Source organism: Eleginops maclovinus, chromosome 12, assembly GCF_036324505.1.
Source record: "Eleginops maclovinus isolate JMC-PN-2008 ecotype Puerto Natales chromosome 12, JC_Emac_rtc_rv5, whole genome shotgun sequence".
NCBI classification, from domain to species: domain Eukaryota; kingdom Metazoa; phylum Chordata; class Actinopteri; order Perciformes; family Eleginopidae; genus Eleginops; species Eleginops maclovinus.
In genome coordinates, this window is record NC_086360.1 from 19,792,111 (window position 1) to 19,816,347 (window position 24,237).

The following is a 24,237-nucleotide window of genomic DNA, read 5'->3' on the forward strand; positions in this document are numbered from 1 at the left end:
TTTTAGCATCTGTGCAGGCTCCCTGAAAATGCCATGTTTGGCCTTGTGTCATTCACTGGAAACACAGATAGATAACAGTGGTGCGTAAGAAAGCAGTCCAGTTTTCTATGTAAATATCACTCCGTCACGTGATATACCACGCTCTCACCAGTCAGGTTTTTTTCAGTGTTGCTTGTTGTATTCTGGCTTCAGTCCCAGGGCCAAATGGTGCCTGTATTAACATGAATGTCTCGATTACAAATACCAGTGTGTACAGTATGTGGGCCAGATCAAAGGTTAGGATTGACTAATGCTCTTTATAACACACTACAAAAGAACTGTGTTCAATAACATAGTGCGGAGTGTATTGCATTCAGTTTATGCATTTGTGCAAGGGTTTTTATGTCACTTGTATAGTTTGCTGAAGTGGGATTCAAACCAGCTATTGTTATTCATCAAGTTCCACTTAACCATTTACAGCGGAAAAATATCTATCCGAGTCGCTGGATGCGGAGAGCTTTTCAAGCAGCAGAGGAATTTACATGAGAAAAAAATATCTATCTCAGAGATATTGTATTTCCAATGCAGCTTAAAATATCTTTAAGATTAGAAAACTTAGGAATGATAACAATTTCAATTGAGATTGAGCTTTGTACCCATTGGCAGCTGGTTGTTGGTTTTTCATTTTCTCCAAGAGCACACATGAGTGGAGATGTTTACCGAGTGCTGATTGAAACTCACCAGACAGTGAAAGTAAAACAGGGTCCGTTTCTTCAGGGGTCCTGAGTGCTGCACACGTTTTGTTTACAGTCCAATGAGGTACAAAAATCATTCAACGTGTATGTTTAAGTGCTGAAACAGTGAGTTAATTAAGTCAATAGACAAAGTTAATTGACAGCTAATCGTAAAACCAGTGAATCTTAATTCATCAAGACAAAACGTCAAACAATAATTGAGCCAGATGCTTTTTTGTTTTTACTGTTTGTGCCCTGGATTAAATGTATTTACCACACCACATTAAGTTAAGGAAGAGGATTAGGCAACTATTTTAATTTGAGTATGAAGTCAGACTTTTGACTTAAAAGTGGCAACCCTTAATATTTCAGTCTGGTTGCTTTAGAATTTGTCTTTGAGTGACAACAATGATTTTCCAGTCTTGTTGTAAATATATACAAAATACCGCATTTATTAATAATAATAATAATAATATACCCTTCATTCTCTCACAGAGGGTACTTTTACTTTCTACATTTGACCCATCCTAGTGTTATTGCTAGTGCCATGATGTGCAGTGCCCAGGGAGCAATGTAGGGAACGGTGCCTTGCTCAGGGAGACCTCGGTAGCACCAAGCCAAGTCCCTTTGGACTTCGCCACCACCGCCTGTCTTGAAATCCCTAAGACACTGTTTTAATATTGCAAATATATATAAATGGCAATACTTTCCTCACTGCCTCACAGGCTCAAACCAATCTTTCCTCCTCTGAGGATAGATAGACTCAACAGACATTTATTTAAGTGCAAATATTCTGGATTGCCACAAAATGTATACCTCAAATCCATTTCTCACATGTGTCTCTAATCATCTTCGTACCAGATTTAAAACACAGAAGTACAAAATCGGACTGAAAGATTAGGTTGCAGTGAGCACAGAAATACCCAGAGGGTCCGTGTGGTAAAATAAAACATCTTTGTTCAAAATGTTTAATAACAAGCATGGCATAAGAACATGGCATAAGAACAATGCATGTTTAGAAAAATATATCTGCAAATGTATTTTTCAGGATACACTATACTTTCACTTAACCTCTACTCGATATTAAACATTTACAATTCAAAAAGTAATAGTTTCATTAGAGAGTCACGGTAGAAAACAACACGTTCAGTTCCTTCTAGATAATCTTTGTTTTCAGGATCAACTTACACCAGAAGAAAAGTTTAGGTAGACATTTTAGTAAAACAGGCGAACAACCTGAGGTGTTTTTATTTATTTGGTAAAGCTCTAGTTTGTAATTGATGGTTGATAACAAACTCCCCTCTTTTTCAGACAAATTGTCCAATTATTGACAGCAGCTTTTTTCCTTAGACAATAAAAAGAAGGTACAACATTGACAACCTACATCCCAGATTCTTACCTAAAAAACATTTATTTTATTTTTGTAATTATTCATACTTATTCGTTTCTTTGTTTTTTTTTATATGTCCAATACTCTGACATACTTAAAAAAGGTTTATTTTATAAAGCAGAATGTGTTAAAAAATAAATCACCAGCTCTCAGTAGTGGTGATCCAAGAGTCAAACTACCTCTTATTTGACTTAAAAACTCAAAAGTGATGCCAAAAAGAAAGAATATAAAGGCTGAATTACTGAGTTTGAGTAAAAAAGGTTTGGGATTGGAGTTATTTTCCGTGTTTGAGTAAGTGGTGGCTGTGTCTCCATGGCTTAAATACTGCTTGAGTCTTCAGTGCAGGCACCTGTTTGTGTTGCGTCTCTGTCCGAGTGTCTTTGAGGAGCACAGAAGGACCTGAAGTCACGCTCAGTATCCCGCTGGATAGCCTCCTTTCCTTGGGTCGGACTCCGCACAGAGACGCTCTCCCTGCCGTACCACCGCCTGGACCACGGAGTCTGGAGTCGGCAGCAGCTGTGTGATGTGGTTCTTCTGGACCAAACCATCCAGAACACTCTGCCATATTACACAAACACAAACATGTTACAGGTTAAAGAGACGGCTCATGCAAAAATCAGACATATTTTTCCTCTTTCCTGTTGTGCTATTTATCAATCCACATTGTTTTGGTGTGAGTTGAAGAGTGTTCAATAGGTTGGCCTTACTGATGGGAGTAGGGATTGTTTTTGCCTTGTGACGTTTGAATACAATTTCAGACACTAAAGCCAAATCAGTTTCAAATAAGTAAATATTTATGTAGGTTTAAAGCTTGCCTGTACGGTAGTAAACCACTCGAAAAATACGTGGTATGCTTAGTAAAATACTGTTCATTTCAAATGAGCATGTCCTGGCTCTTTTATGCAGTTTTCCAATTATTTTGCATTAAATGTCTCCATGCATAACCCACCTTTTCAAAGCCCTGCTCCACAACTGTCATATTTGGGTTGAGCTGATTGTGAACGCGCGGTTCTGTCACAGCTTTCTTTAGGTCGTAGTTGAAGAACAAGGAATTCAGGATGACCTGTTTGGGTAAGACATGTTCTGTTCATTTCAAATAACTGACTGTGGGTCTGCTGGATGGGGTGTGAATTAATCAGACTTACTAATGCAGTGGCTGTGGTGATTTTTGTACCACCGGACGCTCCTACAACCATTTTGACTTTGTTGTGTTTGTCGAAGATGATAGTAGGACACATGGAAGACAGCGGCCTTTTGCCTGCAACAGACAGCAAAAATATGGCTAACAATGCTGGCGCTGGCAGTTTTTGGGAAAATGCTAAACAAACGCACACAAAATACAGCCCTTTCGGCTCTGTCCTAAACCCCTCCACCAGACAAGCGCTGTCACATGTGAAAGCACTAGTTATTTGTTTTGAACATCGTCCCTTTTATGGTAATCATAAAAAATATTGTTTTATTTTCATTGCAAGCAAACATGTCTGTGACGCTCTTTTCAGTGACATATTATACCCTCGAGGCTCTAGCTAGCCATATTGCCACAGCCTGGAGCCTTTGGTTAACAGTTTACTGAAGTAAAAACTATAAGTAACATTTTTCTCCATCTGGACATGCTTTGCCGATGTTGACACAAGTTTTATTGGGTTTATTGTATATCAAAAGTGACCTGTGATTGGTCAAAGGCGAGATTTTCTAAGCCTGAAAACAGATCCAAAAGGGGATGCAGCTGCAGGCTTTTTCAAAGCTCTAAGTGCTAAAGGTTTATTGTGTCATTTTTGACCAATAAGACCATTTGACACCATTACACTTTTACCTTTGAATAACCATTGATTTAATTATTTATATAATTAATAAATCCATTTAAAGCTTAAAAATGACTGTTAAGATGTATCAGCAGTGTTACACAGTTTGAAATGGGCTTACGCTTTGAAGTGTAACAAGAGGAGACTGTTAGTGAGCTAAAGCTATCAGTGAACCTGACACTGACAAATGCAGGAACAAAGAAAAGGCTGGTAAAAGCATCACTTCTGCATAATCCCCAACAGAGAAAGGGTCACCCTATTTGTGGTTGTTTAAACACTACTATCCATCAACAAAGATGGTGTAGAGGTGGTAGCCTAAACCATTGATTGGTGTAAAAAAAAAAGTGATAGCTTAGTCCATTCACACCTGGTTGAATGAAGTTGTTTGGTGATGGAGGGATCCCAAACCCGTTGGTCATGTGTGGCGAGCTGAAGTCGTCCATTTCATCGTTGAAAATTATTCCAGTTGATCTCGACATGACTTTGGAACCAAAGCTGGAGAAATAAAACCGCTTTTAAATGGTGATTAATACAAAAAGGTCACAGATGATAATCAGACGAACGGTTTTCTCTCTGAAGGCAGCCAAATGAGCTTTTCTGAAAACTTGACTTCTTACTACAGATTAATGGTGCTTGTGGCCGCCACAGCGCTGCCATCCTCAGCTATGACCGAAAGGTGAGCAGTCCCATGGTTGTCTGGGACAAAGTAGTCTGGCTCATAGTAGCTGTCTGGGTGGGTAGTGTCATCTGTAATTTTACTTCTTATGCCATCAGCAAAGTAGTCTGAGGTCATGTTTAGGATGAGCTGAGGAGAGAAAAACAAGTCTGACTCAGAGCAGCAGTTCTCTGAGCGTTTCATGTAAAAATCCTAAATGGTACAACAGCATAGTTACAAAACAGAAAAAATGTAATAATTAGAAGAAATATAATCGACTTTGAAATTACTCTGGCAAAAATGATGTATTAATACTATTAATTTCAATATATACATACTGTATATATTCTTATTTTAAAAATGAAGCCCTTATAATGTGACCCAATTTCCCCCAGGAGATCAATAAAGTATTTCCAAATCTGATAGCAAATGCACATTCTGCCCCTGAGCAAACTGCAGAGTGGCAAGCAGCAAAAAAAGTTCCAAAACAAATCTATAACGCGTAACAATGGTACAAAAATAAAGGCTTACATCGGTAATATTAAGATAACGTGGGTCCCCGAGTCTGCTCCTCTTTGCATAAGCAAAACGAAAAGCCTCTACGATTCGATGGTAGGTCAGGGTCTTTTTCTCCGCTGTTGACACACTTGTGCCTGTGAAGTTGTACCCTGCAAAAATAATATGAGGAAAAAACGTTTCTGCATTTTATAAAGAAATATTTTATCTTTGCTTAATCAGTTATTCAGTCGTCTCTATCATTATGCTGAAAACTAATTTCAATCAGTGGCAACCGGGAACTCTTAATTCAAATAACAAAAAAGCAATAAAAATATGGGAACATGTTCCTACAGATTCATTTATGAACACATTAAATCTTATCCCCAATTTGAAATTAATGATGCCACTCTTTATTTAAGGCATGACTAAAGATGCTCTGCCTGAACAGATGGGGTGTCGATGGTGAATTAAATTTGGCAAACAGGACTGAGTCGTAGCTCTGTTTTCTGCGTCCAAAAGAGGCGGAGAAACATTCCCAGGGACAACCTGGGGAAACCTGACATCCTTTCTTCTACATGGCTGAACAAGTACTTGGCCAAGCTCCTCACCCTCCACTATATTGAGGATGAGTGCCAGCACAGGGCCACTGGAGGGGGCATCTGGGACATGCATGGTGTATTCCCCCACGTTCAGCTTGAGAGGATTCTCATTCAGCACAGGCTGGTACTCCAACAAATCATCCAGGGTGATAATGCCTCCTGAAGAAGAGCACAGAAGTGTCAGAGTGAATTTAAAATAAGGAATGATGAATGATTGACAGTAATTGCGGTATTTCCAATTTCCAAGTCTTATATGAACAGATAAATAGGTTGAGTGTATTCGGTATCTATAAACACATACATTAACAAGTAATAACATAACACCTGCCGCCTGGATGTCCTCGACGATGCTCTGTGCCATTGACCCGTTATAAAACACGTCAGGGCCCTCCTCTGCTATTCTTTGGTACGTCTCGGCCAGCTTTGGAAATCTAACAATGTCGTTTTCCTTCAGTATGTTTTTTTGAGAATCACAAAACACCTCACTGGAAGATGATAAAACAGAAAGAAGAAAACCAGTTATATTGTAGTATTCAGGTCTGTAGAAATATGGTAATGTTCTCTGGCACTCCCAGTGGTAGCATTAAAAAAGCCACTCTTTCAAACAGAAAATACACACCTCTACCTGCTACCCTCTACCTACCTACTCACTGAGAAAAACAAAAAGACTGCACCAAGCACTGTATGTTTATCAATATAGACAATTGTCACCAAAATAGTCGCATTTGTCAAGAAACAATCATGTTTCCTTCACATAGAAATGGCCAACATTTCGTTTTTTTCCAGGAAAGTAAATTAATAGATTGATACATGTTGCTCCATTAAACGTTAATCTACCATTGACGTATTTAAAGATGTTGAGAGGCTTTCCAGAGTCCTGTTACAAGCTCTAATTGTCAATATAAGCTATAGCCAGGGGAAGTTTAGCCTAGCTTAGCCTAAATAATGGGGATATGGCTATGATGCCTTTGTCCAAAGCAGGCTACACGGGTTTTTTTTATGCATCTACCAGTAGTTTTAAAATGTAATGACATGTTACCTTGGGAGAGGGCCGGGCTAAGTTTTACCCTCTATTTTTTAGCCTGTATGCTATGCTAGGATAACCATCTCCTAGCTGTATTACATATGTTATATATTGATTTTAGTAATTTATTTTATTTAACCCTCAAGACACTTTGTCTGCCAGTTGAAATGTTTCCCCCTCACCACATGTTGGCGTCTCCTTGAATGGAGTCTTTGCTCTTGGAGATAGCATGAGCCAAAGCTTTTCCAATAGGAAAGCCATCTCGAGCCAAGGCAATGCTGGGCTCAAACAGGTCCTTCCATGGCAGCCTGCCATGCCTCTTGTGGGCCATCTCGTAACCTCGGATCTCCCCAGGAATGGCTATGGACAATCCACCTGTCAAGTAGAAACAGCAGCACCAACTGTCAGACTGGTGGACCAGAGAAGAAAAAACTCTGTAACCAGCAGCAGGCTCAAGGGAAGATATAGAAAGGTTGTTAAACATGAAGGAACATTAGGGAGGAGGTTGATAGATAAGTTTGAAACTGAAATATGAATCTCTCTTTATCCATATGATACAACTTTAGAGTCAGGTCATACTAGATTAAAAAGCTTTAAAGAACACAGTCCACATTGTTTGCCTATTTTTCCTGGGAAATACTCGAAACAGCTTGAAGCTAGTACCTGTACGGGAAAGTTTTGTGTTGTTGCCAAACATGTCTTCAGTGGCGTTCATGGGGGCCGTTTCCCTCGCATCTATGGTTTCTACCTTTCCTGTTTAACAGAAATGAGTAGACATAGCAGTTTGTGTTTCTTTTCAATTAACTGATTTTTTTGTAACTAATAATGCACACTTACCTGTGGCAGCGTCATAGATTACAAAAAAGAGCCCTCCACCGATGCCCATGCTGTGAGCGTTCAGAAGGCCAACACATAGCAAGGCAGCGATAGAAGCATCCACGGCTGACCCATTCTTCTTCAAAATGTCCCTGCAAACACAAGAATATACTTGGTAGAAGCATGGACTCGCATATAGACATGTAGATACACAGAAAACCGCTGTGTCACAGTTGGAAAACAAAAGTCTGAGTCGCCGTACCTTCCTACTTCTGAACACTTTCCAGCATCAGCAGCCACAGCGGCCTTTGAGTAGAAGTGGTCCAGGGGAGGGGGAGTGTTTTTCTTCCCCAGGCCCATGAACACCCCCAGGAACAGGCTCACTGCAGCCACCAGAAGGACCACCAGACCAGCAATCAGGGACTTCCCAACCATTTTCCTGCTCAGGAAATCAACACCCTTATGAGTCAAACTGAATTTGTCAGAAATTAAACTATTGACACATTCTCCATGATTAATATATTATGCAATGCAATGCAAGGAAACGCAAACCTGACATTAATGAATGAAATATATAACATCAACAAACATATTTATCAGCTTACAATGTTAACATGTGGGCTTTCTAATATACCCTGTAGGTGATTGAATTGGAACATTATCCCCCGGATGAAATAGTTGTAAATATTTGTAAATGTGTGTGTCCTTTGCATAGCCACTGTAACTTGATTTGTTGTTTTCCATTATATGAGCCAGTGGAGGCATGTAGATGTTAAACAGAGAAGAGGCCCCAGGGTGGAGCTTTGAGGAACCCTTCATGTCATATTTGTCCTCTCAGATGTTTAGTTACTTATAGAAAAAACGTTTTTCCTTTCCTTTAAAGTCAGATTCAAACCAGCTTATAAGTGTGCCAGAAGGTCCCATCCGATTTTTCAGTCCGGTCTAGTAATGTGTAGTGGTCAATTGTGTCAAATGCAGCACTAACAATTAATAATACTACCACTGCTACTGTCAGTGTTTAAGTGGATGTCATTGAAGTCCTTGGGGAGAACGGTTATTAAGATCCTGGAAGTTGTTCCTAATAAGATAACCTAGGAATGTGAGATTTGATATTGGCCTGCAGTTGTTTAATAGTGAAGTATCTCAACTGTTCTTTTCAAAGAGTGGATTAATGATTTCAGTTTTTAAGGCCTGTGAGAGTACAGGAATAGACGGGTTTAGTATTTGTCTGCGGCCATGCAATGTGAAGCATTATTGAAAAAGTGTTCAAACCTTTAAACAAACAATTACAAGACAACCAAAGAATGCCGACCTCCATCAAGGCCAAATACCTTATCATGCAATATTGAAAACGATTTGTGTATCCAGCATATGATTTTTTTTGTCCAAAATGTAATGGGTTCTTCTTTAGCCAATGCTACACCCTTTCACCAAGATAAAATAGAATTGGACCAGTACTTTTTTTTTCATAATCCTGCGTACAACCAGTCAGACAAATCAAAAAATGTAAAGCCCAAAAAACAACAATCATATTTTTCTGTCAGAAAGGGAGAACTGGAGTTGGACTTACCTTCGCTGGAGATTATTGGTGAAAATGAAACGAGATGTAGGAGTTGGCTAAATAAGTACATGTCAGCAGTGATGACAGGGTGTTTACCAGCTTCCCTCATTGCTGATGATGTGAACACAATGTGTTACCTTAGATCAGGTGTCACAAAAAATAATAAGCATGTGCTTTATTTGCACATGTTTATGAAATGTATAGACAGTTAAACATGCAGATAGAAAGTTATAGAGGAACTGGAGAGAAAGTATGGAGGAAGATTGGGTATTGGAGGGTAAAGGTCATGAAAGCTTTCTTCTGTAACTTATACATGTACAAGGCAATAGGTACGCAATGACATACGGCATTGTGTGTTTTGGGGTATTAGGGGTTAAATTGTTTTTTAAAACCAGATGTCCCCCTTTTTCAAATTATAGATGCATCCCTTTCCCCATTTTGGAGTGAAAATCTTGAGTTTTTCTTCCCCTTTCTTCCATTTCACTCTGATATCTATCTGGCAGACTACGCCAAAATAAAGGTGAGATTGAATGGTTTACAGATACCAGCAGCCTTCATACCGACTCGGGGCTGTGTGTGATTGGCTCAGCCGGCGTTGCCATGCTCAGTGGCCATGTCACAGTCTATTTGGCTTATTCTGCAGGTGTCCTCAGAGCGATTGAGATGCCTGAGCCTTCTCCCGGCAGCGCAGGTCCAAGCTGTCTGGCAGAGACAGGAGCTTCTCAATAGCACATACCCTTCTGTGCTGCCTCAGCTAATCCAGTTTGCACTCCTGTTGCTGGCCCACTCCTATAAAGCACTGTCAAAGGAGCCTATGGGCTGCTGCTGTGTCCAAATCTAATCACTTCTATCCTGTTCTGGATCTCCCAGGTTCAGAGCCGCCCCAATGAGGAGAGTTTATCTAATGGACAGACCTGATTCATAGCGGAAGACAGCAATTACATATCTGTCTGTTGCATATCACAAAAGCCTTCCTTCAGCCTTTGTACGCAAGTCACTGTCACTGCATGAGGGTGGCTTTATGAAATATCCGCTGGAGCTTGTTCATATTTTTGTCCCTCAGCTAGAGGTTTCATTTTCACTTGCTAGGAGGGATGCAGTCCTACCCACCAGGGCTCCTTCTAAATGTTTTCTTACAATAAAGGAAAAGGCTTGTACTCAGCAGCAAATCAAATCACCCGCTGCTGTTGTTCCTCGGTGAGAGGTGAAACGCAGCCTGCAGAAACACGTACAGTCAAGAAATGGCCAAAGTTAGAAAAGGAGGTGATGTCATGTGTTATTAATGGTAGGTGCACTTCTTTGATTATAGGGAGTCATCAACTGTGTGTCTACTTCAAGTTGGAAAATTCTGGATATTGTTCTTAGCAGTGAAAGACAGATTTGTTTTTAGATACACAGTTTTGAAAATCATATGTTCTATCCCAAATGTTCCTCAAACTTGTTTGCTTGTTTCCTTGCCCTGTCAATTGGGTATTCAAGGGCTAGGGACTCTCAAGAGATGTATCTTAAAAAGAAAGGTCTACATGTAAATATTCTGACCTGAGTCTCTAGTTTAGTTTAAACTCCAATAAGCTTGTATCATTATGCTCCTATAATGAGACTTAATAACATCTATCATCAAATCCTGTTTCCTCTAAAATGTCTACATTTGTTTTTAAAACTGAAACCTCTAGTTTGTAGCACAGGATTTCTGACCAAAGGCTATGAACTGAAGCCAAGATAACCCTGTCGACATTGTTTCTCCCTCCACAACTAGAGGATATTTTACAGGTTTTTTACAGACTCAGTAATGCACTGAGTAGTGCATCTGTAAAAGCGATGAACCCCCTTAAGCATCTCAACAACACCAGATACATTATAGATCATAAAACATTTTACACATAAAGAAAAGATCCTCTTAATTAGATTTCAGAATGCATAAGGAAGGAAAGACAATTATGTTTAGTATGTGTTGTTAAATGAGTCATTTTTGCAGCATTGCTTGGAGAATCAAAGCTCTGACAAACAAATATGTAGCATTGGAGTGAGAAATTGGGTTATACATTGAGTTAAAGGTGCCATGACAATTATTATTACTACCTCTAGGAAAATGTGCAGGCCGAGTCTGGAAGGATATAGGGCAGCTAGGGATAACATTTATTAGACAGCATCAACCACCCTACTTCACTAAACAAGGGCATGCCTAGATCAGGTTTAAGTCAAATCAGGACACAATTCCTAAAGACGAAACTAAAATAAATGAAAAAAAAAACACTACATCACAATCCCCCCCTCATTTTAATATGATTGGGTCCCATGAAGAAGAAAAGCTGCAGGTGTAGACCTGTGTCCTTTTACACATACTTTGTATTCTGTTAAAGCATGAAGAGTAATAGGAGGAGCAAAGACAAGAGCCTGTAAGCCCCTGACCAAAGTATTCTGTCGTTTTACAAGAGTCCTCTATCAATCATAAAGATCTTTTTGATACTGATTCATATGAGATTAACATACATGAATGCTGCTCAAAGAAAAGCGTTGATTTAGTGGAGTTCTAACAGGTGCAGTTTACAGCTGGTGCAATGGCTGACTGACAACAGGATTGCCAGAAAGATAATCAACTCATATGTTCAAAGGGCCAATGGCAATGCACACTTGCTCAACTGGAGTAAAAAGCTAATGGTTCCTATGAAACATGTCACTCAAGACTCAAACTCACGCTGACACGTAGGGGTTTTTATTTCTAATTATTTCGGTGACTTCTTGGCACTTCACAGCGTGGCTTATCACATTGTAAATTAAATTCACGATTCAATTTGCACTAAATTGTTAATAACAACACTGACATTCTTTCTTTTAGATGCGTTTAGCAGAGGGGTTATTTCAAGCCTGGGAGGAGAGACGCGTAGTGGCCACCATGATGCGATTGGTCGGACGCTCCACGTTGCTGAAATCTAAACAGCAGTGTGAAGCAGGCACGGCTGGAGGATGAATCAGCCGGAGCATCCTCAGCATCTGAGCCAGGTGCACGTATAGCCGTGTGGAGGTAAAAAAAAAAAAAAATCAAAATAGTGTAGCGGTTGCATGGGAGAGAAGTGATAAATTAGACCATCGAGGGATAGTGTGTGCACTGGATCCAGACAGCTTCGCAGCGCCAGACAACACGGCGCTGTTTTCCATCATCCAAAAACAGAGACTGATCATGGGTTTGTCCTCTTTGTAATATCGTCTGAGCTGCGACACACATTGCCTGCATCTGTAGCGACAACAACACCATGGGTTCCAGACTGAGCAGGCAGAGCAGCCTGGACAATGAGAATTTCTCCAAAAAGAGACGCAAGCTTCAGGAAAGCACCGGAGAGAGCGAGAGGGTCAGCCGAAGCGGTGGGGGGGACTTTCTGTTTGCATTGATGCTGAAATCAGACAAACTGCCTGGGATGCTGCGGAGGACCAACCACAGCCCGTACATCAGGCGAGTAGCGTGGATCAAAGAGATCCAGAAGCTGCTCCGTGACCGCAGGATAGAACAGGCAACAGACGTGCTCAAATTACTGAGGAAGGTAGGTGGAAACTGCATGTAGCCCGGCCTGACAGCAGGACAATCAGACCTGTTTACATTCTTCACTACTGCTTTCAGCCTGCTTTGATGCGCACACAACCATACATCCTGAAAACATAGATCAGATGGAGAACAAGCAGGAGCTGCTTATGTGTGCACTGACGTGATATCCTCAAAATGTTGTGGTGCCACAGGTGCTTTAACCCCCTCTAAACAGCTGACATCTGACCTCAAACCTCAACCCACCTTGAGGTGAATACTGCACTGTCCCTCTTTCACTTAATGGACAGAAGCATTTGTCTATATAGAAAGTAGGCCACTGGCAGAGGTTGTACCAGTGACACGTTTCTTTTCAGACAGCTGTGACTCACCACACACTCTCACTCTGTGTGGATGTGCTCCGTGTTGACATTTCAACTGACAGGACTACTAACACTATAAAAGAGGAAATGGTCACACTGTGTCCATACATTAATTAAAACGTGGTTGTCTTTGGATTTGGTTATGGTAATATATGGATATAGATTCTACAAACACAAATGTAACAGACCCCTCCTCTTCACAAACCTCCCTACATATGTCCATATATCCTCGACTACGGCCAGTCTCGCCTCTCCTCAGGCTGTTTCTCCGGCTCCCATTAGAGCAACCTGCCCCCTCCATCCCTCTCCACTCCTAATGTGTCTTTCTGTAATGGCCTGTGCTCAAGCATTAACAATGTAAGCCCTGGAGTCCTGTGTTCAAGGATACACAATATTATTATTCCCCAAAAGGTTTTATTAACTCTAAAAAAAAAAGAAGGTCAGAGAAATGAACATTTAGACCGCTTTATTGAAGTGTTTGTTGTGCACCTCGCTGTGGTGATGTGATATGGATTTTTTTTTTTTTTGCTTTCTAGCTGATGAAACATATAGCCAAAAACAACAAAGCTGTTTTCATTGTTTTTCAAAAGGCTTTTTTTGCAGTAAATAAGATGCAGTCTTCACTTGGTTGTGACAATATTAACAAGCAGGTATTGTTGTTGTCATGAGCAGGAATATGTTAAGACCAGCTTTACCATACTGAATAAAGGAAGTTACATCTCAATCAAAGGCTTGTTTTCAAAGGGCTTTTCCCACCTGCTGTTGGATATCATTAAAACAATATGTAGGTGCATGAAAGATGTAGCAGCAGCCTTGGAGATTTAATTTGTTTGCTTGGCCCCCTCTGTCTTTTAGCTGTCAGCAAATCCAGTGTTAATTACTGTGAAGCCATGACACAGGAGAAAGTGGAACATCCTTAATCAAGGCGAGGAGATAACCTTGTCGGCCTATAGGCTTCATGACAGCCACGTCACAGGGGACATGTGTTCTAAATGAGCTCCACTTTCATTAAATAAGCCTTACTTACTTATCTTTACTTGCAGCATTGCAGGCAGATATCTGAAAGATTCTGTTCAGTGATTTCAAAAGGAGTTTGTGGCAGATTTAATGGGTGAGTGTAACAGTGAGCCCTGCTCTAAATGTGAAAAAGATCTGAGGTTTGCTGCAGATATGGGAAGGATTCATGGCCTCATGCTACGCTCACACATTACAATTGATCGTGTCTAAACTCAGAGGGGAGATATTTTTAAACCTTGTTTTTCAGAAGGGCAGAAGCAGCTTGGGTTCCGTCTGTGTTTACTGTTGCCCTTGTTAAGAGGGGAGTCAGTAATGTGAATCTGCCAGCCTCCCACTCAAACTGTCTATTACAATCAATGCCGATTGTGTCGGAGAGAATAGAAATGTGTGCGTGTGCAGGTGTGTGCACACAGTATGTGGCTTACTTCTCTCATTAAAGGTGCACGGCTGTACAATAGCTCCTCATAGTTTGCCTCGTAAGACCTGGATGGTAAGTGTGTTTTTACATTTCAGTACACAGAGTTTTCTCACCGCATTCAAAAGGTCATCTGAAATGTCCTTTTTATTCCAGTTGGTTTGTTTTTCTTTCTTTATTATTGCATAGCCTTTTGAATTTGTCATATTTATAAGTTTTTTCATTTTTTACCTTTTTGCGGGTGTATTCACATTTACTTAAGGTCTTACATCAAAAGGGGCCACTGCCATATTTCTATGAAGTGAAAAGATTTATGAGCCAAGAAAATGCGTATGTGTAAACAGCATACGGAACAGAATTGAATGAATTTTTTTTTCTTCTTGACGTCTTTTTATAGAACATATCCTCATCTCATAACCAGGCATATTTCTGGAAATGACCTCGCAAATAACCTAAATCTACAAGGTTTTCAACGAATTGTCTGTTGTCTGCAGACAGTACTTGCTGTGGCATGCCCGGATACGTTTGGCCCGTTGCCATGATGTTATGCCAAACACAGCATATCCTACGACACCCTCCAGATCTCACTTTCCTTCAGTAGATGAAAAAGCTCCTCTCGTCTATAATGAATATTTAAAACAAAACACTTCTTTTATCTTTCCATTTCGAGTCACATTGCCCTTGACACAGCTGTGCCTGGCTGCCAACACTAATGCATTTTTTTCCCTCAGGTCGAAAGTCACATGTTCAGATACTTGATTGAAATTATGGCACAATGTTTTGTTTATTATTCCATTTTGGTGTGATTGTGATACATATAATTTTTTCTGCTTTGCTAGGATCTTGGTTTGGAAGGCACCTCACTCAATGACATCTTATACAAAAACGCGGCCTTCCTCAACCTGGTGGACCCGATCTCACACGAGCTGCTGCTCAGCCTGGCTCGAGAGATGCAATGTCCTAAGAAGGTCAGCTTGCTTTGCTCTCCTCTCTTTAAACCATTCAGCGCATATCCACAGAGATCCAGTTAGATGTTAGTATTCAGCTAAAGCATTCTCCTAAAAATAATCCCCTTATGGTTTCCTTTTGTTAAGTAGTAAGTTCTCAAGATCAATGAAAATCCAATCTGAGGTTGTCATCAACTGAAGTTTCAACAGACGGATGAAAAAAATCCTGCAGACATGGGCTTCTTATGAGCTGCTAGAAAATAGGAACAGTGTTTTTTTGCACAGCCCTTTTATTGTGGTTTGGTTTTCTTTCAATGAAATTTCATGTAACTAATGTATGTCTTGAGATCTAAAACATGAAACCTCATTGAAATGGATTTGCTAGTTAATATTTGCTATATTTACATACAGAAAAGGAATCAAATGAAATGACTTTAGCTAAATAAATATGCTGTGTTGCACGGAAGGGAATCAAAGGTCAGCTGTGAGTATTAGATTCTTTTTGATGAAGCTTATGGTCATCTGCAGCCACAATATGGCTAATAAACTGAAATTTCAAGTGTGTCCCGGTGGCTGCGTTGCAACTCACCTCTTCTGTGTACTTCCTGTGTTTTTCCCCACCGATGCACACTGCATGTGATTAGATTTTCTTGCTCCACTAAATCAGCTAAATTGTGTTTTGTTCAGGAGTAGCTCAAGGCATCGCAAATAATAACAAAGATGTTACACTGTTGATAAGGTTGATACATTTTATAAGATGTAGGAAACTTAAAAACAAGATAATTTGAGATGATGAATAGTAAATACATTTTCTCTTGGAACACACAGGCAGAAAATCTTTCATAGAAATGTGCTGCGTCACTACTCTTTGTCCTACTTGTCATTATTAATATTATCTCTCTGCTCTGTTCTACAGGATGCAGACACCATAAAGTCTTCTGATAAGATTTGCAGACAGCTGATCTACCACCTGACCCCGCACTCAAAGTGGCTGAGGCAGAGCATGTCCAGACGGAAATCCCAGGCCTGGTAAGCCCTTCTGTCCTGAAGTCCAGTCTGTAATAAATCTGCAGCTCCGCACAACAGAGAGCAGGGCTATAGAGATTTCCATCTTTGTAGATGACATTGAGCTAGGGCGGCGCTGGCCACAGGCTGACCTGATGGGAAGGCCGTAGTAACCACAGCTGTCAATCATCTTTCTCTTTTAAGTGCCGAGGTTCGTGTTAGCGTTTCCACTGCCTTCTCTCTCTCCAAAAGCGGCACATCTACAAATCTGTCCATCTGCTCGCTGAAGAAAAGCAGGGATGTAATAATGTTATAATACATCGTCTTGATGAAAGACTGAACTGCTTTTGATGTGCAAATGATGAATAGAGAATTAGCTTGTGTACAAATAGGCTTTTTTTGTGTGCTCAGGTGTTTATTAGTAATCCTCTTCATAAACCCTACAGTAATTCTTCCTCGTGTAATTGCTTATTCAACAGCCAGCTAGACTCTGCAAATAACAAATTCATTTTCTGAGGGTGAAAATAATCCCAGCATTGAGACAGAGACAATGGGAACACAGTGAGATGAGACAGGTTCATTATGAGTCAGTCAGAGGTATCACACGCAGTATCAGAGGAAAGGGAAAAGATGTATTTGAAGGATCAGTTACTTCACCGTTGAGCTGTACAGGCAGGTTTTGGTTGCGCTTGTAGACGTTTAATGCGCCACAGACAGATTTAACTGACAGCATCTCTGAAAAAATGTGCAGATACATTTGATCGCTAAATTGCCAGCCAAAGGAGCTTCTTGTTTTTCACTTAGTCTTGGTGTTGTTTTCCTAAACCTGCAGAGAGAGGTAGACTGTCTGACATTGACTGAGACAGCAGAAGCAACATGAATCATTAAAAAGAAACCCACCCTGAAAAAGAATATTAATACAGTAGATGCTGTGTTCACCAACAAATACCTGTCAGATAGAGAGATGAGACAAGGGCAGGCTGACACTTTCTTTTGATAGACAACTCAATTTCTCAAGATACTTTTTAGATTTGGCTCTTTTATAAAATCAGATAGTTACTCATTTAAATTCTGGCACAAATATTTTCTGCATACACAGTTTTTCTCTATGTTGATATTAAACACATTTGTTGAGCTCACTTTGTTGTTTACTGTAGCCTTATGACTTTGGGGGTTGTTAAAAAGACAGTTTCACATTTATGCAAATACACTTATTTGCTTTCTTGTCACATGTAAGGGAAGATCAATACCAATCTCATGGCTCAATGTAAATATGAGGGGAAGAGCCTGCTGATGGCTAGCTTAGCTTAAAAGGATACTGAATACAGGAGAAACTAGCCTTGCTCTGTGTAACCAGTCTTTCCTCTGTAACCAGTCTTTATGCTAAGCTAATCCAAATGTCTCCCGTCCAAAGGTACCAAAATCAGCCTACCAGTGAATCTCAAGCTCTTTAAATCACTCATTATATCTATTTATATCAAATTAAAATATTTTCAGTTAGAGCTAGCTGTTTTCCTCTGTAACCAGTCTTTATGCTAAGCTAATCTAAATGTCTCCCGGCTTTATAGACATGAGAGTAGCAACCATCTTCTGATTTAACGTTCTGCAATAAATAAGTTAAGTGTATTTCCCAATATTATGATGTCGTCCTTCATCAAAGAATAAAGGTATCCACATTCAAAATAAATGAATGTCATGGACATCGTTTAAGGGTGGATTTTACCTCTTTTTAACTTGCTTCTTTGTTCAGCTGCAGGCAAACTGCCCTCATCTGTGCAAAAATGCAACAATCTCACCTCTGAGAGGTTTCTCTGTACCCAGGGGAAACAGAGAGGGCTCAGTCCCTTATAATGCCACCGGATTGTTCATCCCTTCATTATCCAGCATTAGCCCTGCACACCGGTCCGTCCAAATGCTGTACACACATTTCTGACTGAAATGCCACACCGAATCTCAATAATCCTTTTAATCTATCTAACTAGTTTATTTGGCTTTTGCTAGAAATGTTTTCCTTTGTCTTTTTTCCACATTTAATAAGATCTTGACCACCAGCTTGATAGAAGCAGTGACCTAGAAAATGCTTCAAAGGCGCTCCAACCTTATGGGTAATTCTTGTGAGCCTAAAACGCATTTGTGACCTTTTTCTTTCAATTTTCACACCACAATCTTCCTGTTCCATCAGCCTCGTGTGACCTCGCATTCACTTTTGTCCTTTGTTACCTTAACGCTCGGAGAGAACCAAAACTACCATTCTGCTCTCGATGGCTTTTTAGTTTTCACATCTCTTTATCTTCATTGCAAGCAGCAGAAAATGTCTGTTTTTACACCTGATCTCATATTCACCATGAAACATTGCATTGTGCATTGTAGCATACTACACCTGTACTACACATTTTTACTGAGTGATTCGGCTTCAGGATGCCACGAAAATACAAAATGAGACACAGAAAGGGCAAAGTAGTCAAAGCAGCTCCTCAGGTTGGGTTTTTGACCAAAACATCCATCCAACTAAAATAATTTGGGGGTAGTATCTATGTGCAGGATATGCTTTGATTGATATGGACTGTGAGCTGTGAGGTTGGAGTCCCTGCACCGTGAAGGTCAATGCCGTAGTGTGTGTCTGTGTGTGTCACATTTGCCTACTCCTTTATCGTCTTGAGAATTTAATGCATCAGAATTGAAAATATAAATGAAATGTCAGCGAGCAGATGTGATTCGGCGGCTCATCTTGTGTCTCTCTGTGCAGTTTCAGCCATCAGGGGGCCGTTATGAATTATAGAACAAAGCTAAACTGTAAATGACTGCAAAAAACAAAACGGTACGAGAAAATCTGAAATAGTCAGAGGGAGAGCGAGTAGCAAACAAACTCCTGTTAACTAAAAAGTTCAAATAAAATGGGTTTTTTATAACAGATGCCACTGGTTAACATGTACTATTAAACTGACATTTTTTTACTTTTTCTAAATAGCTTACCCTCCAGACATGAATAATTAAAATACTAAATATTAACAGTGATTCAATTACACAGACTGAATTACGCAGTCTGAATTCGAATGCTGCCTCATTATATTAAATCAATGACACACAGAGACTGATGAGCCACATGTGAAGACAAGAGACACACTGTACTTCATCACTCTTTAAGTGGGTAATTAACAGAAATCTCCATTATGAAATATCAATTTAATTAATGACTTAACAGATAATTGATTGTTATATATTAGACTTCTTGATAAATTGATGAACGACCACTACTGACTAACGTTAGCGCTATCTTTGTCCTAAGGATAACCTCAGGTATTAATTGTTATTTTTTCTCAGCTGGAAAAGGTTAGGTTTCTTAAAAAAAAAAAAAAGGAAAGGCTTGAATTCAATACTGTGGTGCTATAGGGATTATTTCTTTCTGCCTGCTGCTTTGGACATCTTCTAGGCAACATGCAATGAAAGTGATTTGTTCATAGTCGAGAAAAGCCCACCACTGAATGATTGCTTTTTTAATCTCTTTTAATCGCTTACCTCTAAACAAGTTCTGTCATTTAAACTGAACCCTGCTGACAGTGTTCTCGAGGGCATAGAGACGACAGAAAGCAGTCTGCTGGAAGTTATCAGCGACACCTTTGTTTTCTGTCACATTAATCTGGAGGAAGGATGGAAGAGGCGACTCATACATCCATTTTTTCCTGAGCTCAAAAGGCTGATTCTGTCTGACAAAGGAAGGAGCTGTGTGATCAAAACCTATTCACACCTGCAGAGGAGCCTCAGCGGCCATTAGGACTTTTGTGCCTCAGGAGAAAATGAGGGTTTTTTTCATATAAAGAGGACAGCCAATAGAGAGGGGAAGGATTGTGGCTCACAATACTTTGATAAAGATACAGCAGGTAATTGTCTTGATCTTATAGAGTTTCTGCTCAACCGATGATTAAACTCCCTTGTTGTCTGGCTTCATGAGTGGGTTTTATACTCTTTTTTCCCCCCTTTTTTGCAATTACTAATGCTCCAAAGCCTCTTCTCATCAACACATCAACTACTTCTTAAATGAAGCAGTAAATGCCACTCAGGGCACATCCATTTTCAGTACCAAAAAACATTCTAAAGCATGACAAGTGCCAGGTACCGCGATGAATGTCACAGTAAGTCACTGGGTGCCGGAGGATGTTATAATTCACTCCGACACTGAAGACCTACAGGTTACAGACCTCTTCAGAAACAGCTCAAGGTAGACATATTGCATTCTCTCGGGGATAGTAGAGGGGCTGACTGGAAACACAAGGGCAAATAAGTGTGTAAATAATGCACACATCATTTCAGCAGCAATGTGAAGAGATAACTACAGAAAGGTTTCAATTGCGTTCACATTGAGCCTCAAATCCTGCTTGTATTACATGATATGATAAGAGCTTTCTGGTTTCAAAGGCTTGTGATGTAAGAGCCAACACCAAAACAGATGTCTTGCACATATTAGTCCCTACCTACATATAAAATAATGCTTCTTTTACTGTCATTTGCTTTATAAGTAACCTCCATATATTCCCAAACAAGGAGGTTGGTTTTAGGACTTTCTGAAACCAACAACAGCTCCTATTTTAATTGAAAATGTATGTATTTATCGTTTAGTGTGCAGGCACTGTTTTTGATGTTGATGGACCTACATGCTTGTGGAAAAAACAATACTCTCGGCACATTTATTAATGCAACTTGCTCTCTCAAAGTTTTTTCAAGATGCATATTCGGCACTTTGTGTTTCATGTGTGCGTTTTCTCAAATGCAGATCCAAAGACTCATTTCAATTATATGCAAATCTAGTGGACAATAAAGTCATCTGAAATCAAAAACCAGCCAAAAAAAGCAAAAGTGTTGGAAAATACTTCTTGCATCTGCACTTCAGATACAAACAAAACTAACATTTCCTTACATTATGTCTACAGCTTTGTCTCTAGCTTTGAAAAATGCATTATAGCAACCGTGACTTCTTTGCTGTAGATAAAAGCATAATCCTAAAGAAGCATTTTAAAAACGTTTCTTTCCATTCTTATAAATAAACCAAGTATCTTCAATTCAAGTTTTATCTTTTTCTAAAACACATTGCAGTTTATCTTTCAAGCAGCAATCTGTTCTGGCCCTGTGCTGTAAGGAGCTCCGTGCTCCTGGCCGGCAGAGTTTTGGGCACAAGCTGTTGACTCATTCGGATGTTTTGGCTCTTCTGTTTACACGAGTAAATCCCCATGCTGGAGTCTGTATGTCAGCCTTCCGCTCCATGCTGGCCCTGTCACCCCCTCTTTTATACAGCACAGGAAACACAACATAAAACCAGGGCCTTGTTCCCCAGTTACATCCTTTCAACCCAAAACTAGTTTCTGTATTTCCAGTTAAGTAATCCATCTCTTTTTTTCCTCTTTGTTACTAACAGTCTCAAGACAACCCTGCAGAAAAAGCTTTCCGGTGACTGTGTCGACCTGTCAGGCATCCCCCTATCCACCCGTGATGTCCGCCAAGTCTTCTTCTACCTCCAAAACAACCGAGACAGCGTTGTTGGTGTTGATATTAGCTTCACCGACCTCCAGGACGAGAACCTGAAGATTCTCCTGCCTCTGCTCGCCGTGATGCCCAAACTCAGCACCTTGGCTCTGAACGGTAACCGCCTAACCCTGGTCATCCTCAAAGACCTCACAGAGATGCTCAAAGACCCCAAGATGTTCTCCAGCCTGGCCTGGATCGACCTTGGCAACAACGTTGATATTTTCACCATGCCGCAGCCGCTGCTGGTGGCGTTGCGTCGGCGCTGCAGCCTCAAGAGCAGTCTACCTACTATCTACGAGTACACAGAGGGGCAACCATACTCCTACCACCTGGAGACCTCCATCGAGGAGCCCAGCCACTATGAGGAGGAAGAGGAGGAGGTGGAAGAGGAAGACGAGGATGACAAATTTGAGCTGGAGCCGTGGAGTTTAGGGGAGAAGCAGCTCTCCAAAGACTTCACTCTCCACTACTGTGAGAGGTGATGGGGTTATCCCACTCCGAGGCTCTTTCAACGGGGGTTGAAATGCGTCCCACAGCACTCTGTTACCTCCTTTGCCCTCTCGCCCTCACACCACGAGCCCTGTCACCCTTCGAGGCACAAGGGAGACATGTACCCACATTGTGAACTTCTCGTCCCGACACGGCTACCAAGCTATCCCTAACCATCTCTGAGTTAACGCACACAAGAAGAAAGTGACGACGGTGGACTTACTGTGTTGGTGGATGGTGCTCTTGGGAACAAGGTGCGGTTTCATTGGAGGGGGGCTGGAAGAGTTAATGAAGCGGTGTGCTCTCTCTCTCTTTCTCTCTCTATCTCTCTCTCTCTCTCTCTCTCTCTCTCCCTCTCTCTCCCTCTCTTTCTCTCTCTGATAGTGAGGAGCGAAACCCAAGGAGATTTAGTTCAGTTGGTTGTATGGATGAGCAGCATCCCGGCGGTGGCTAAAAGTGGAGCTGGAGTTAGTTTGGAAACAGAGGGTCGCTGTGGTCTCTCGACCAGGACTGAGGCTATCTCTGGCAGGCAGAGCCTAGCTCCACATTGTGTGTTCTCTGTTAATCTCTCAACAAAAGCTATGACACAAGTTCAACAGACTATACAGCCGACGACCTGTCACGTGACACCGGCAAAACTGCTATGTCAAGACTTTTCGCGTATTCCCCCCCTTTCCAAATGTCCACTTGTGAATACCCACGCAGCCCTTGTGTTGATGTAAATGAGGACACAAAACATGGTTCTCTTGTGTTTCCACGGGCTATCTTTGTGCACTTTTGGTGAACAAAGCAATCTTAGAAGACAACAGGTAGGACTCAACAATGGATAGCTGTCACTGATTGTTTTTGTACTAGCTTAAATGCTGATATTGGTCATTACTGAGCTGTTGTAGCCATCACCACAGTGTTTTCAGTGCGTTTATGACACCACAGCTAGTCTGAGTGGTGCTGTTGGTCCTACTGCCATTTGTCTCTACAAATATGTAGTCATTTCCATTTATTGACACCGTACTTCAGTGGCCCTGTGTTTCTTATGAGACACAAGCATGACTGTTAAATATCGGTTATAGTCCGTTTACCTAGCACATAATGATAAAGTTAGACTGACTGAAAGCACTTTAAGGAGACGTTTTTCTTTATATTTCTGTTTCTCCATAGCATAACCTCTGTGTACCTTGTTTTTATGTTCGAAGCTGAACGCAAACCTCTTTTAAGGGTGAAATGATGACCAAATGGCTATTGATTGTTAGAATGATCATAGAAAAATCACCAGATATATAATAAATGTTTAAGTGTGTGTTATATGTGTGTGTAACAGTAAAATGTCTGATTACTGCTGTAATTATTTGTGTTGTTTTGGTGTTTCGTCTTTTGTCTGACTCTGTAATTATAATAATGACTCTAATAAGGAAACTGACCTCCAGTTGTAAGCTTGCAGAGCAAACTGGAAAAAAGGGATGTGGCTGATGGGATTACACAATAAAACGGGAAGTAAATGCAGAACACTTTCAAGTTGAATGTTTCATTTGAATGATGGAACGCACTGTCCTTTGTTTAGTATTTTATGTTTCTGTGTGTCAAACTCTTCTTGTAGCCTGTGTGTACTTGTCTCATGCCAAACACTGACTGCCAATAAAAGAACCAATCCCAACTGAGAAGTATGGATTTGTTTTATTTTGCAGATCTCCTCGGGGAAAAAAATAAGTGCATTAAAGTATCTGGGTCACAAGCAGAACCTGCAGCTTCTGAAAGAAACAGCTGAGGGTTTATTTTATGCAGATTAGTCTGAAAATAGATGAATAAAAGAGAAGGCTCAAAGCGTGCTGTTTTGGATTAGACGTTGGAAGTGATTTACTTGTTTGTGAGCTGGCAGATATTTTGCAGATTTTTAA

The 24,237-nt window shown here is 40.5% G+C and overlaps 2 protein-coding genes across 2 annotated transcripts; one reads left to right on the forward strand and one right to left on the reverse strand.

The window, feature by feature from the left end:
* Nucleotides 1-1,667: 1,667 nt before the first annotated feature.
* Nucleotides 1,668-22,998, reverse strand: ggt1a (gamma-glutamyltransferase 1a). Its single transcript, XM_063897710.1, has 13 exons — nt 22,569-22,998; nt 7,760-7,936; nt 7,519-7,649; nt 7,345-7,434; nt 6,864-7,056; nt 5,982-6,142; nt 5,667-5,816; nt 5,092-5,228; nt 4,523-4,710; nt 4,273-4,400; nt 3,249-3,361; nt 3,053-3,166; nt 1,668-2,661 (listed from the first exon to the last, which is right to left on the reverse strand). The coding sequence occupies exons 2-13, from the start codon at nt 7,930-7,932 to the stop codon at nt 2,515-2,517; spliced, it is 1,725 nt and encodes a 574-aa protein (XP_063753780.1). The 5' UTR covers nt 7,933-7,936; nt 22,569-22,998; the 3' UTR covers nt 1,668-2,514.
* Nucleotides 12,022-24,107, forward strand: lrrc75ba (leucine rich repeat containing 75Ba). The gene is made up of 4 exons (XM_063897712.1): nt 12,022-12,594; nt 15,227-15,355; nt 16,251-16,363; nt 21,747-24,107. The coding sequence occupies exons 1-4, from the start codon at nt 12,310-12,312 to the stop codon at nt 22,336-22,338; spliced, it is 1,119 nt and encodes a 372-aa protein (XP_063753782.1). The 5' UTR covers nt 12,022-12,309; the 3' UTR covers nt 22,339-24,107.
* The last annotated feature ends 130 nt before the right edge of the window (nt 24,108-24,237 follow it).

Excerpts from the sequence above, each read along its gene's own strand:
- ggt1a (XM_063897710.1), bottom strand. The coding sequence starts at position 7,932 with ATGGTTGGGAAGTCCCTGATTGCTGGTCTGGTGGTCCTTCTGGTGGCT. Across the intron at positions 3,167-3,248 it reads TCACCACAGCCACTGCATTA|GTCATCCTGAATTCCTTGTT; the intron begins GTAAGTCTGATT and ends TTACCCAAACAG. Across the intron at positions 2,662-3,052 it reads TGGAGCAGGGCTTTGAAAAG|AGTGTTCTGGATGGTTTGGT; the intron begins GTGGGTTATGCA and ends GTAATATGGCAG.
- lrrc75ba (XM_063897712.1), top strand. The coding sequence starts at position 12,310 with ATGGGTTCCAGACTGAGCAGGCAGAGCAGCCTGGACAATGAGAATTTC. Across the intron at positions 15,356-16,250 it reads AGATGCAATGTCCTAAGAAG|GATGCAGACACCATAAAGTC; the intron begins GTCAGCTTGCTT and ends TCTGTTCTACAG. Across the intron at positions 16,364-21,746 it reads AGACGGAAATCCCAGGCCTG|TCTCAAGACAACCCTGCAGA; the intron begins GTAAGCCCTTCT and ends TGTTACTAACAG.